The sequence below is a fragment of the Canis lupus genome, chromosome 9 (assembly GCF_011100685.1).
Source record: "Canis lupus familiaris isolate Mischka breed German Shepherd chromosome 9, alternate assembly UU_Cfam_GSD_1.0, whole genome shotgun sequence".
Lineage (NCBI taxonomy): Eukaryota > Metazoa > Chordata > Mammalia > Carnivora > Canidae > Canis > Canis lupus.
The window spans coordinates 13,570,905-13,585,790 of record NC_049230.1 but is presented as its reverse complement, the minus strand read 5'-3'; the positions used below and the strand labels follow the sequence as shown (position 1 = coordinate 13,585,790).

The window sequence follows — 14,886 nt, the reverse complement described above, 5'->3', positions numbered from 1 at the left end:
CCAGGAGTTGAGTTTAAAATGCCAGGATTGGAGGTTTTAGGAACCATTTTAGATTACATTTTGTTTTGGTTTTTACTTCTTATTTCATTAGAATTAGTAGACTTCAAGGTATAGAAGGGCACCTGGTGGCTCAGTCGGTTAAGTGTATGCCTTCTGCTCATGGGATTGAGTCCCCACATCGAGCTTCCTGCTCAGCGGGGAGTCTGTTTTCTACCTCTCCCTCTGCCCTTCCCCCCAGTCATGCGTGCACTCTCTTTCAAATAAATAAAATCTTAAAAAAAAATGTTGGGCCAGAGAGGAAGACACAGTTTCTGTGTATAGTTCTGAAGATTGGTAACTGGTTCTGGCTGACTTACTACTTTATAATTATCTATGGAGAGAGTATATATTTATTGCTTTCTGGGCAAATAGAATATATTTGTTGTTTTCTATAGATTTTCAAAGTAATAGATTATATTCTGGGATATTTCTGATTCTGTAGTATCTTAAGTAATAATATTTTGAGGGGTTATTATATATGAATTCAATACATGAATAAAATTTCAGTGAATTAAAATTATGTAATACCAGATAATCTGCTACTTTAACAGTCATAATTCATATTAAAATCTGTGGATGGTTTCTTCCTAGAAATATGTAAATTACTTAATTGGTGTCACATTTCATACTGTGAGCTTGAAGGTGTCACTTATCACTCACTGTTCTCCAGTTTTGAAAAGTGTTGCTTGTGTTTTGAATAGCCTTATAGACAGTGTGTACCTTAAATGTTGCACAAAGTGAAAGTACCAAGAAAGTATTTAAGTCTTTTTGAAGTCAACACTTTTAAGGAATATAGGCTTAATGATTAAACTTTGTCTTACTAGCTTCAACTTGAGGTGACTTTCCAAGGTAATTGCAAAAAAAGGTCAGTAGTGAGACTTTTAGAATTTCAATTTTTATTTTTTATTTATTTATTTTAATTTTATTTATGATAGTCATACAGAGAGAGAGAGAGTGAGAGAGGCAGAGACATAGGCAGAGGGAGAAGCAGGCTCCATGCACCGGGAGCCTGACCTGGGATTCGATCCTGGGTCTCCAGGATGGCGCCCTGGGCCAAAGGCAGGCACAAAACCGCTGCACCACCCAGGGATCCCGAATTTCAATTTTTATTTTTTCTTTGAGGGAGAAGTGGTGCTTGGTATTAGTATTGATAAATAATTTGCAAAACCTTTTTTCCAGCTTTACAATTAAATGTTCATGTAGGAAAGTATGGAAAATATAGAAAAGAACAAGAAGAAAGTAAAAATTATCTATACTCTCAGCACACAGAGATAAATACTACTAACATTTTAGAGTTTAGTTTCTAGTAATTTCTATGTTTAAATGCACATATTTTAGTTAATGGAATCATAATTTGTAAATGATTTTCTTCAGGTAATTGGTAAAATGAGATTTTTCATTTACTTAAGTAAATTCTGCTTTGCTTGTCTAATTAAACTTTTTTTTTTTTTTAAGGTTTCATTTATTCATGAGAGACAGAGAGAGAGAGACCAGACACAGGCAGAGGGAGAAGCAGGCTCCATGTGGGGAGCCTGACGTGGGACTCAATCCCGGGTCCCCAGGATCACGGCCTGGGCTGAAGGTGGCGCTAAACTGCTGAGCCACCCAGGCTGCCCTAATTAAACATTTTTTATTAAGACCTAAAACAGGGATCCCTGGGTGGCGCAGCGGTTTAGCGCCTGCCTTTGGCCAAGGGCGCGATTCCGGAGACCCGGGATCGAATCCCACATCGGGCTCCCGGTGCATGGAGCCTGCTTCTCCCTCTGCCTGTGTCTCTGCCTCTCTTTCTCTCTCTGTGACTATCATAAATAAATAAAAAAAAATTAAAAAAAAAAAAGACCTAAAACAAAACAACAACAAAAAAAGACCTAAAACATGTTGTTTAATAATTTTACATATTTTATTATTTATATATTAAAAAAAAAGATTTATTTATTTGTGAGAGAGGAAGAGAGCATGAGCAGGGGGGAGGGCAGAGAGAGAGGGAAAAGCTGACTCCCTGCTGAGCAGAGAGCCAGATGTGGACCTGGACCCCAGAACCCCGGGATCATGACCCCAGCTGAAGGCAGATGCTTAACTTAGTGAGCCACCCAGGTGCCCCCATATTTACATCTTTAGAAGTGATATTGGTTAGTTTTACTAAGGTTACTGTCCTTCCTCTCAGAATAATGTTTTAAAATATATTTCTTAATTTTTCTCTTCTAATTTATATTTAGGTGTATTTATTATTACTGTTATTTTTGCTTTGCTTAAAAGCAGTAACCAGTTTGATGAAGGTGAAAACACATTTTAGAATATCATAAGGTTAGGTTTTGCACATATTACATTTGAGCTGCCTTTGAAATATCCTAAAGGAGACAAATGTTAAATAAAAAGTTGGATATGCATCCTGGAGCTCAGAGATGAGGTCTTGGCTGGAGGAGAAAAATGTGAATTGCTAGAGTATTGGTAGTGATTGAAGCCACGGGTCTGGTTTAGATGGTCAGGAAAAGAACAGAGCCTGAGAAGAGAAATGTGTGGGAAGCCCTAACCTAGAGAGGAAGACAGAAGGCAAGGAGAAGCTGAGTCACAGAAGCTGAGGGAAGAGAGTATTGCAGGCAGGGAACCACCATGAACCTATATGCTGCTAATAAGTCAAGCACTGTGATGGGCCTAGAGAATATCCCAAAGATTTAATAATGTAGACGTCTATCCCTTGATTGGACCCTACGCTCTCCGAAGTTCTCTTCTACTTTTTTTTTTTTTTTTAAATTTATGATAGTCACAGAGAGAGAGAGAGAGAGGCAGAGACACAGGCAGATGGAGAAGCAGGCTCCATGCACCGGGAGCCCGACGTGGGATTTGATCCCGGGTCTCCAGGATCGTGCCTTGGGCCAAAGGCAGGCGCTAAACCGCTGCGCCACCCAGGGATCCCCTCTTCTACTTCTTTAACTGCTTCTTGCCAATTATCTTTACTGTTTCCCTCTCCTTTTGCCTGCCTCTGAAAGTTGGGGGAGTCATCAGTCACTCTTCCAACTAGTTTCTTCTAGTCCCAAGGCTTAAATACTATCCCATTTGTATACTTCTTGTCTCAGACTTTCTCCTGAACTTCAGATTTACATATACCCCTGCTTATTGAATATCCCCCCTTGGATGTCTGCTGCTCAATTTGTCCACAGTTGAATTCTCAGCCCCCACTTCAGATCTGTTCCTCACTCTCACCATCTTTGTAAATACCATTGTCATTCATCTAGTTTGAAAGGTAAAGAATCATCCTTTTTCTTAAATCTGATTCACCGGTAAATCCCGTCAGCATTACTCTCAAAATATATAGCGGATCCAGCTACCTTCACATCTTTATTGTTACCATCCTGGTCCAGGCTGTTAGTTTTTCTTGTTCAGAGCCTTACAGCAGCCTCCTAACTTGTCTCCCTGCTTCTATTCTCTGCCCCTGCCTCTGTTCCAGTCAGTCATGTGTCGCAGCCAAGCTTATAGTAGCTGTGAGGCATAATCATGTACATGGCTTCCCAAGTTTGTGTTCATTAGCATCATGTTGGTGGCTTGAAATTGGCCATGGTAGTAGATTTTATTACACAGTAGTCAGCAGACACTACAGATCAGCTCCACCCCTTTCTTCCAAGCTGATTGTTCAACATTTACCAGCATACCACTGTCCAGCCCTTTCCTACCTCCCTAAACTATATATTCTGTCAGAGAAACAGAGTGGTCCTTTAACAACATAATTCAGATCATGTGACTGCCCTGTCAGAACTCTGATGGCTTTCCATTAAAATTAGAGTAAATCAAAGCCTTTATGAAAGCCTAGAAATCATGTGATTTGCCTTTGTGCTGCAGCATAGTAGACACCCAGTAGATATTTGTTATATGCCAGTGGGTTAGAGATGGGTGGGTGGATGGATGGATGAGTTGTTTTTATACCATTTTAGTAGTCTGTTGCATGAGGCCTATTAATATTTTTCTTTTGCAGTTAGTGGAGGAGATGCTCTTGTTTAAGATTTTTCTGGTTGTCTAAAATTTAACTTTATTTTTAAATTTCCTTCAGATAATTTCCTTTAAATAAATCTCCTTTAGAGGTCTATTTAGATACGAGTATAAAAATATATTCTGAAGTGAAATACAGATAACATTGAAGTTTCTATTGTGGATGTGCAATTCACTATTTTTATTAGCACAGATAATTACAATATGAATTAAGTATATTTTTGTAAGAATATTCTAGGAAAAAAGTAATTCCCAAATGGGAATGTTTTGAACTTGAAAAAAACTATAGTGCTTATGAACTCTTTGTGTGAGCTGTTTGTGTGAACACAGTGTGTTTATGAACACTTAAAAATAATGAGATATTTTATGATGGTGCATATGCTTTCTGTTTGAATCCTTTTTTGGTAGGGCATAGTCACAGTTGTATGTTAAATTCTAATTCGTAGAGTGTTAATGATTACCAGATTTATTTGTTAATTTCTGGATATGGTAGTCTTAAATAATACTGTCAGTTTTTTTATTATATTGGTAACATGTTAATATAAATAGGAAATATTATCTTCTTTTATAGGGTATATTTCAGAAATCGCTGGGTAAAGACTGTCCACCCAGTTGTGCATCAGTACTGTTTGATCTCAAGCGCACATTCCACCTTTCAGATGCCACAGAAAGAAGATATTCTTAAACACCGAGTGGTTGTTGTTACATTGAATACTTCCCAGTACCTCTGTCAGTTGGACCTTGAACCTGGTATGCTGACTCAAGACACAGATAGGGTGTCTCTGAATGCATAGGGCTTCTGCATTCGGTTTAGATCAGGGGTTGGCAAACTATAACCTGTGGGCCAATTCTGGCCTGTTGTCTGTTTTTGTAAATAAAGTTTTATTGGATGGAACATAGCCATGCCCATTTATTTACCTATTTATTATGTATGGGTGCCTTTGTGCCACAGCAGCTGAGTTGAGTAAATGCAACAGAGATTGTATGGCCAACACAACCTAAAATATATACTGTTTGGCCCTTTACCAAAAAAAAAGAAAAAAAAGAAAGAAAAAAGTCCGCCCCTAGTTTAGACATTTGAGTGACCACTATTCTATTTGTTCCCTGATCTGAGGGTATTTACTTACTCTTGGTCAGGTGAAAATTCAAATTTGGATAGTTTTGGTCTTTTTGTTTGTTTTACAATTTTCTCAGGTTTTTGTTTTAAAGTACTTTTGTGTTATACAGTGTAGAGACAGCAATCATAATAGGTTTTTTAGACCTATTATTAAGATTATTTAAGTGTAGGAATTTGTAAAAATCAAACTAATATCGTATGAAGTACAGATATAAAGTGACAGGTAATTCTGATAAGAATAGCAGAACTTAACCATCAAAAAGTGGTACCACTTTAAGATATTTGCTTTGGAAGAGCATTTATTACTGCTGTATTATAATAGTTGACATTGCTCAACACTTTTTTGCTCTCTCCTTTTGGAATTGCTTTCAGAACCAGTGACAGATTCTTTTGAACATTCAAGTCCCTGGAAGGTAGATACTGTTCTCTTCACCTTGAATTCTTGGCACCTGGCCCAGGGTATAGACACCTGGAGGCCCTTGATAAACCTCTGTTTATTTTGAATGAATGAATGGTGACCAAACTTTCTTTTTTGAGGGTAGATTTAATTTTAGAAAAACTTCAAAATCTTTCTGAGACATGTCTGGTAAATAAGGTAGGTGATCCAACTGAGCAGTACCATTAGGGGTAAAAAAAAAAAAAAAAGAGAGAGAGAGATAGATGTGCCTCTCATGTAATGAGACTTATTTTCTTGTGCATGCAGTTCATAGCTGGCTGGTGAGGCCAGTTATAAAAGCAGAGTTTCAGAAATGTTTTGAACAGTGACTGCATCATTGGAGTGGGTTCTATTTCCTCCCAACTGACTTCTTTGAAGGAACAACACTTATTTGAAATGTAAATTTTGGTATGTTTATTTAACAATCAGTCTGATTACTTCATGGTTATACTCTGCCTATTTGCCACTTAGGTAAAATGCCCAAACCTCCTAAACAGTAAAGTTTTGTGAGAACATAAAAGAATGGCTTTGAAGAGCAAAAAATATAGAATACATAGAAGTTGCCTATGTACTTTGCTCTGGGTGGTGTTTTGTACTTGATTTCATTTAATTCCCGTATCAGTCCTGTGGAAGGAGGTTTATTTTGCCGATAAGAGAACCAAGTCTCAGGCTAAATCAGTTTGATTAATTCGAGTTACCTTTACTAGCTTAAGCAATAGCTTTAACAGTTTCATGATATATCCAATTCCTGATTCAAGCCTCGCTCTATTTAATTAAAATGTTATCTAATGAAAACACTAGTTTTCAAGTAATTAGCTTTGTAGAACAAAAAGAACAAAGTCTCTCCTTAACAGGGAGAAAAATGCAAAAGCCTCTATCATATTTAGGCCACTGTCAGGAAATAGACAACACTTATTGATATGTACAATATCAGTCACAGCCATTTGTATGAATGGATGATGATGGTGGATATTACAGCCAGTCAGTAAGATTTAAAATGTTCCTAACCTAAAAACAGATTGGTTTAGAAAGTTGCATAAGTAGATGGTTTGGAACTTGCTGATATTCATAGGAATAGGGATAGAAAAAGAGGTTTGGTTCTTGGGCCCTCCTCACAGGAGGCTAATTAATCCAGGGAGTTTTATAACTTTGTCATTCTGTTCAGAAACTATTTTGTTTCTTTGGTATGCTAGTAAAAAGAAGGACTCCTTCTTCCTGCCTCGGTGTTTTGGCAGTAAAGGAGAACTTTTTCCTTCTCTACATTGAGACTGAGATTTTTGCCTCTCTTCCCCTCTTAGGGGCAAAAGGACTTTCTCCTCCCTTCTGTACACAGAATCCTGTGCCCCAGTGTGAGTGGCAGTAGCAATCAAGACATGGGATGCCTCCTACTACAGATGGTTGATATTTATCTGTCATTTTTTGTACACTGGTGTTTTGTTTTGTTTTGTTTTAGCCAGGGTAGTATTTTAGAATGAATTTATACAAATACAAATACACACACATACACACACACCCCTGAATAATCAATTTAGTGATTCTGCTAATCAGTACCCCCTTTGTTTCAGTCAAGGTTGGATTATAACTTTCTCCCTTATATTAGATTTTAGGTGTGATTTTTTTTTATTTTAATGTTTAATAGGCATGGTAAAGCTAAAGTTACTTATAAACTACCACTGTTTTATTTTCAATATTTCACCACATGAATAGTGAATGGACTATCAGGGTTTAGTTGCCAGCCCTTCTTTTTGCTTGAAAAGTTGCTATCTATCATCTATCTATTTATTATCTTGTACTTTAAATCATTTTTATATATACTCAGTCAACTGTTCATTTTGGGGCCCTTAGCACCAGATGCCATTTCGTGTCTATTATTGGGAAAAATAGTTATTTCTTTTCATCTCTGTTCTTTAAATAATGATTTAAATTGACAGTTTTCTAAATTGAAGATTGGCATCACAAGTACTCACAATTCTGAAATTAGCACACTGAATGCTTTCCTTAAGAAAAGGAAAGAAGTACTTCTGCCTTTATTGCTGCTGTGAGATGCTTTACTGTGTTTATACTGTACTTTGTAGGGTTTTTTACACACATTCTATTAGATGAAGCTGCCCAGGCCATGGAGTGTGAAACAATTATGCCTCTAGCATTAGCAACTAAAAACACTCGGATTGTCTTGGCTGGTGACCACATGCAGGTATGTGCCCTCTGAGTCACCATATTGAAGGAACTACTAATTATATCTTGGTGTTTAATATTCTGTGTCCTAAAACCTCTATGAAATTGTGTCATATATTACAGTTCAATATTTCTGCACAAATAGTGAAAAATATTACTTTCTCTGAAGGAAAATTACTAAAAAAAAAAAATATTACTTTCTCTGAAGGAAAATTACTATCCCACTATATTTTCCCTTCTTTGGATAGAGAGTGGAATGAAGAATCTATCAGTATTATAATATTCATGTTTTCAATTTGAAGTTTAGCATTCTACAGTGTGAATATTTTTTACTTTTCTTTATTAAATAAATTTAACTTATCCTTCCTATAGTTCCCCAAATTCTTATCCCTAATATATTTTCATGAAGAGTTGACTCTTTTCCATCATAGGAAACAAAGTATACTTAATTCAGAATAATAGCCCACATCTCAAAGAATGTGTCTGATTTTCTGTATTTTAATACCTATGTAAAGAAAGAGAAATAGAGTTTTTCTATTAATCTTTGTTTTACAAAGTTGCAGTTTGAAGTTCTCTCTTTTGCTGTAATCAAGATTGAACCTATATAGTATTGTAACTGTGACAACATCTAGGAAAGAGTTGAATGTGGAGGAAGAAATTCTGCTTTTGTTTCTTTGCCAAAAGTGGTTTAATTTCGTTCTTTAGTGGTCAAAGGTATGATCAAGAATGGCTCCTTATACTTTATGAGATAAAAAGCATTATTTTACTGATTATTAAAAATAAGTTTTTAAGTCATGGCTATTTATCCTTCCAGCTCACCCTTTTAAATATTTGATCAGTTTTAGTGAAATAACTGATTGACTCTCCTAGTAATGCAATGGATTGCATCCCTGAAGTTACTGAAGTAATAACTATTTATTTGTATTAGAGGAGCCCTTTGTTAGCCTATGTGTAGAAACTCTATGCTACTGTCAATATATTGAAACAAAAAGTTAGAAATTGTAGCCTAGTTCTTTACAGTAGTAAAATTGTTCTGAGAAAGTATTTTTGATTCTGCTTATTCCAGCATTCAGCATGTTGAGATTTAGTACATAGAGGTTTCAGTGTAGTGGATTTTTAAATAAGTAAGTTAAAAAAGTGGTACTTGCATATTTAGTTAAATTTTTTCTGTATGTTTGTCTGTTACAGCTCAGTCCTTTTGTTTACAGCGAGTTTGCCAGGGAGAGAAACCTTCATGTTTCATTACTTGATCGACTCTATGAGCATTACCCTGCTGAGTTTCCATGTAGAATTCTCCTATGTGAGAACTACCGCTCCCATGAAGCTATCATCAAGTAGGTGTGAGGTGCTCCTTCTGTATCACACTTCCTGTGTCTGGGGGAGGGAACTCAAATGGCATTGTTATGAGGGATAGACTATTCCCTGCCCAATTGTAGGGTGTCCCTGGCGTTGCAAATTATGTTAAATTTTATTGCTGTCAAAGAGTACCTCAAAAGTCAGCTGTAATTTTTCACAAAATAGGGCAATCCTGGAAACTAAAACTTTAGGTTCTATCAGTTATGATGTTTTTCTGTGACTAAATATGTAAGCATATGTAAAACTGCATGATGTAATAAACAGTTATATTGACAACATGTAGTAGTTTGCTTTTATGTCTGGCTGTGTTATATAAGGAATCTGTTTTTAAAGGAAGGAAGGAAGGAAGGGAGGAATCAAAAAAGGAAGGAAAAAACCATGAAACTTACTCATAAAGTTTTTAAAGGTTTCTATTAACTGTGGTATGCATCTATAAAAGTAAAAATATCATAAGTGACAGCTCAGTGAATAGTCCCAAACTGAAACTACCCATGCAACTGGCATCCAGATTAAGAAACATTAGCAGCACTCTGGAAAGCCCCTTTGTGCTCCTTTCCAGTCACTACCCCACCAAAAACCTACAGTTTTTTTTAAAGTTTAGTATAATTTAATAATATTGATTATGTTAGAACCATTTTTAGATTTCTATGTAAATGATAAGGTAGATATAAAAATAAATTTGGATTTAAGTATTGCTTCTGTCAGTCTCAAAATGTGATTCTCTTTATTGTTGCTAGTAATTTGCTGCAATCAAGTACTTAGTATTTTCATCAGTAAAAAGTGTTCTTTTTGCAGTTGGAAGACTTGAATGGTTTTCAGTTGTGTGCGTTTCAGGGTCTATATATCTTTGTGTTTGCATGTGTAAGTAAATGACCCATATAAATAAAAATATGTGTTAACCAAGAAAATAGCTTGGAATAGTTTCCTCATAGAGCAAGATTCTTATCTGGTATTAAACTATTGTCATTTCTTTTTTTTTTTTCTCTACATTCTGGCTTCATACCTGACCAGATTAACTCATTAGGCAGTGGTATACCAGGAGCGTACTCTGTTGTTATTGCTGTGGTTAATTTTGGGGAAAATCTTGCCCTCATAGGTGTTTAGATGTTTGAATTAAAATTAATCATGGACATAAAGCAGCATTATTAGAATTGACTAATTTTTTTTTTCCTTATAGGCGAAGTTAATTTTAATGATGAATTGCTGTCTATTTATTTATTTGGTCTTTTTTTGTAGTTACACCTCTGAGCTCTTCTATGAGGGCAAACTGATGGCAAGTGGAAAACAACCAGCACACAAGGATTTCTACCCACTAACTTTCTTTACAGCACGAGGGGAAGATGTACAAGAAAAAAATAGCACAGCTTTTTATAACAATGCAGAGGTACCTTAGTTCTTTTGCAGATTGTTGACATTTTCAGTTACATGGTCTGTTCTTGTTGACTGTTTATTTACAGTTTGGGTTGATGTCTTATTGTGTGTCACTTACATGAAAATAGCATGTAAAGTTTATTCTTTGTATAACATTGATTTATTAAGAAGAATTTCCTATGGGAAACAAAAACTTTGATTTACATTTTGATTACATTTGATTTACATTTCTTAAGACAAAATATGAAATACATGACATTGTTTAAAAGAAAAGCCAATATGATTTTCATATAATTATTATTGTTAGTCAACTAAAAGACCATGATTATATTTCATAGTACATATTCAAATGAGTTATCATTTTAGATGATTAAGACTAAAATTCCAGAACCCTGTGCTCCAGAGAGATTACATAGGCCCAGATGACAGTGTTGCTAAGCCATTATGTGCTATAACTAGTATGGTTCTCTTCTAGTTTCTGACTTTTTAAGTTTAGAGAGAATGTGGGTTATATGGTCAGATCAGGCTGTACACTAAAAACTGGTGAAGTCTTTAAGGGCCAGCAGGCCAGAGACTCTAGGGTTAGGTTCTGGCTGTCACAAGGGAGTGGAGTTCTGGACTTCAGGAGGCCCCCAGATTAGGGAGCTGTGCTTGGTTGGTCATTATAGGATAGTTCTTGATCTGTGTTCTCCATTTCCCTTTCTTCACTTGAGTCCCATGCTTTACTCATTTTATTTACAAAGAAATGGGTCTTATTATGTAATAGTAATTCATCTTTCCTTTGAAAAATTGATGAGAGGTCTATAGTTAGAAGGCAGTAAAAGAGAATCAACTGCTTTTAACTGTTCAATATAAGCCTTCTGCAGCATGGAGCTGTGGAAAATGGGATCTGATGCCTACCAGCTGCCAAAACCACCTGGAATAACTTTCATTGCAGGGAACTGGGGGAAATGAGAGCTGCCCCTCAGCTGCTATAGAGCCTTTCTGAAGAGCTGGGGGGGATGGGTACAGTCCCTAGCTTGAATGCTCTGGTCTCTCCTTACTGAGTTTCTGTTGACTTTGTTGAGTAAATGCTTCTCAGTTTCTATTAAAGTCAGATCAATCTCCAGAGACTTTGTTTTTTTTTTTTTTTTTTAATCTCCAGAGACTTTGAATGATTGTCTGCTAATTTTGACCAGCTTAATAGATGTCTGTCTGGGAGAGAAGTTTTCCCAAGCTCCTCATATCACCATCACAAGTCTGTGTATTTTGACTAGTTTTATGCATCCCCTCATAGAGAGGTGAAGTGGGGAAATGGTTCTGTATAACTTAGTGGTGGGAACTCTGTGTGTGTGTTTGGTTGGGGTGGCCAGTAGAGTTGTCTCCCCAACTTTCATCTACCCCCATATTTAACCAAATGGGTGAAGATAGGTTTTTCTTATTCCTTATTGCAGTAGACTCAGGTTCTCTTTTCTTCTTCCTTATAGTGACAGTGCCAGGTGTTCAGTCCAGTTTACTCAAATTATTGTAACAATATACCTACCTCCCTCATTCACTGAGTTTGTATCTAGCAGTGAGAACTGTATCCTAGCCAATTATTCTCAAGGTCTTGAAAGGAATAAAAATACTTTCAAATTTATTAAGTATATTTAATGTTGTAAATTTAAGTAGGTATTATCAACAAATATTAAATAATGTTTTTAAAATGCCATTTAAAAAACTTTCTTCTTAGGGCACCTGGGTGGTTCAGTTGATTGAGCAACTGACTCTTCGTTTTGGCTCAAGGATTGATCTCAGGGTTGTGAGGCCCAACCCTGCATCAGGCTCCATGCATAGTCTGCTTGAAATTCTTTCCCCCTCCTTCCTCTTCCCCCTGCTCTTCTCCCTGCCTGTGTGCGTGCTCTCTCTCTCGCTCTCTCTCTCAGATAAATAAATGAAATCTTAAAAAAAAAAAAAAGAAAGATAACTTTCTTCTCTATGCCCCCATAGTCTTTCCTGACCCTCTATTGAGCTTGCCATTTCCATATATTTATGGAATCTGTTTTCTGAATATACCGCAATCTCTTAGCAGTCAAGGAACATGTTTTATTAATCATTGTGTCCCCCACTGTGCCAAGCACTGAAATTTTGATCAGTTCATTGTATTAAAATAGATTGAATAAATTGAGTTGGGTAAAATAGGTATTACTTTTTTGCAAGGTTAATGAAATGTCTTGTACTACTAGAAGGCAGTGAATTGTGAAAGTGTCTCCAATCCACATTTGTCTTAGTCCTAGCTGTGGTTTGGTGTTAGCTGTTGGCAGTTTTGCTTAGTTGTGTCAGTGGCGGAAGGTGATAATGCTAGATCTTGTACTGCTGAGACTTAATGGTGGCACTGAGTCTAGTAATCTTTTTAGTTGGCTGTTTATTTCACTGGCCTTATCTGGAGTGAATGGACTTAGAGGGGGAATGTGGGGATTTGCTTCCCTTATTTCCTAGATAGGGTTGCCTGTTTCATGGCCCTATTCCTGGCCTCTTCCCTACATAGGAAATTAAAACTGTCTGCATTTAAGAATGGACAGTGGCTCAGCAGTTTAGCGCCTGTCTTCGGCCCAGGGTGTGATCTTGGAGTCCCGGGATCGAGTCCCACGTCAGGTTCCCTGCATGGAGCCTGCTTCTCCCTCTGCCTGTGTCTCTGCCTCTCTCTCTGTGTGTCTTTCATGAATAAATAAATAAAAACTTAAAAAAAAAAAAAAAAAGAATGGATGCTGGATGAAGGGTAAGGGCCAATCGCCCATTTACATTGTCTCTGATATTCATCTTTTCACTAGGTGCATTTCACTTAGGTAGAATTTTACAGTTTAAAATGTACATAAAATTTTTCTCACTGTGTTCATATCTGCAAAGCATTACTCGTATTTAGAGGTAGTTTTTAAATGACATTTGCTAAAATGGCATCCTTTATACATCTGTTTCAGTTACCATTTCTTTTCTCCAAACACTTGCATATCTTTAATATGCATATGTATGTTTGTTTAAAGGTATTCGAAGTGGTGGAACGAGTAGAAGAGTTGAGAAGGAAGTGGCCAGTAGCATGGGGGAAGTTGGATGATGGCAGTATTGGTGTGGTGACTCCATATGCTGATCAAGTGTTTAGGATACGTGCTGAACTTCGAAAAAAGAGATTATCTGATGTTAATGTAGAAAGGGTGCTAAATGTTCAAGGTAAGTATTAATTGAATTAAGTTATTTAGATGCTTACATCTTAAGTGTGTGCACATTTGATTTTTAATTCTCAAGATCTTTTTTCTGGACAAGCAATTGTGTATTCATTTCATACCAAGTTCTTTAATGTCAAATTTGGCAATTACAGATCAGGCTCATTTACATGTTTATTAAATTTTTATATTCAAATAAAAGAAGTAGGAACAAATGGAATTTTTCAGTGACGATTTGTGTGAATGCCACACACTACATCTGCGTGCATTAGTTATAAATCATACTAGTATACAACACCTACTGTCAGTATACTACATCTGAAGACCAGTTTGTTCATAAAGATTTTTAAAAACTTGTACCCATCAAGTATATTCTGTTTAAATGCATTTTTAAAGGCACAGATTGTTTTTTACCTATAGACTTTCCTAAGTGGATAGTTACCAGGAGCTCATTTAAATTGCCTTTATGTAATTAGTTGATTTGAGTTTGTGCTTTTATTTTTATTTTTTATAATTAAAAAAAAAATCTTGGTTATTGAGGGGGAGGGTAGGGCAGAGGGAGAGGGAGAAGGACAAACAGACTTCCTGCTAATTGTGGAGACCTACACAGGGCTTGATTCCAGGACCCTGAGCTCATGACCTGAACAGAAGTCAGATGCTTAACTGACTGGGCCACCCAGGTGCCCCGAGTTCGTGTTTTTAAATATATGAAGCAACACTATCATGTGAGTGGTGGAAAAGTTTAGTACAATTATATTTTTAGGTTTCATGGGAATATACATAGTAAGAATAATATAATTTCTAGATAATGGGGAGAAAATAGCTCCAATATACCATGTGTTGTCCAGATTCCACAGAATTTGGGCATTTGTTTCAATTTTTATTTAAATTTTAGTTAGTTAAATATAGTTTAATATTGGTTTCAGGAGTAAAAATGGGTGATTCATCATTTACATACAACACCCAGTGCTCATCACAAGTGCCCTCCTTAGTCCCCATCACCCATCTAGACCATCCCCCATCCACCTCCTGCCATCAACCCTCAGTTTTGTTCTCTGTCATTAAGAGTCTCTTATGATTTGTTTCTCTCTCTTTCCTTTCTGTCTTCCCTTCCCACGTGTTCACCTGTTTTGTTTCTTAAATTCCACACTTGAGTGAAGTCATATGATATTTGTCTTTCTGTGATTGGCTTAATTTCACTTAGCATAATATATTCTACTTTTATATCCATGTCA

At 36.4% G+C, this 14,886-nt stretch overlaps 1 protein-coding gene across 5 annotated transcripts in view; it reads left to right on the top strand.

Annotated features, from left to right (window-relative positions):
* HELZ (helicase with zinc finger) overlaps positions 1-14,886 on the top strand; it is a 165,625-nt gene that overhangs the window by 90,915 nt on the left and 59,824 nt on the right. For all 5 annotated transcript variants that reach the window (XM_038546817.1, XM_038546813.1, XM_038546814.1 and 2 more), the window contains 5 exons: positions 4,592-4,770; positions 7,649-7,767; positions 8,937-9,082; positions 10,341-10,488; positions 13,475-13,658. In XM_038546817.1, coding sequence (XP_038402745.1) covers positions 4,592-4,770; positions 7,649-7,767; positions 8,937-9,082; positions 10,341-10,488; positions 13,475-13,658 — 776 coding nt within the window. The remainder of the gene's footprint in view (positions 1-4,591; positions 4,771-7,648; positions 7,768-8,936; positions 9,083-10,340; positions 10,489-13,474; positions 13,659-14,886) is intronic.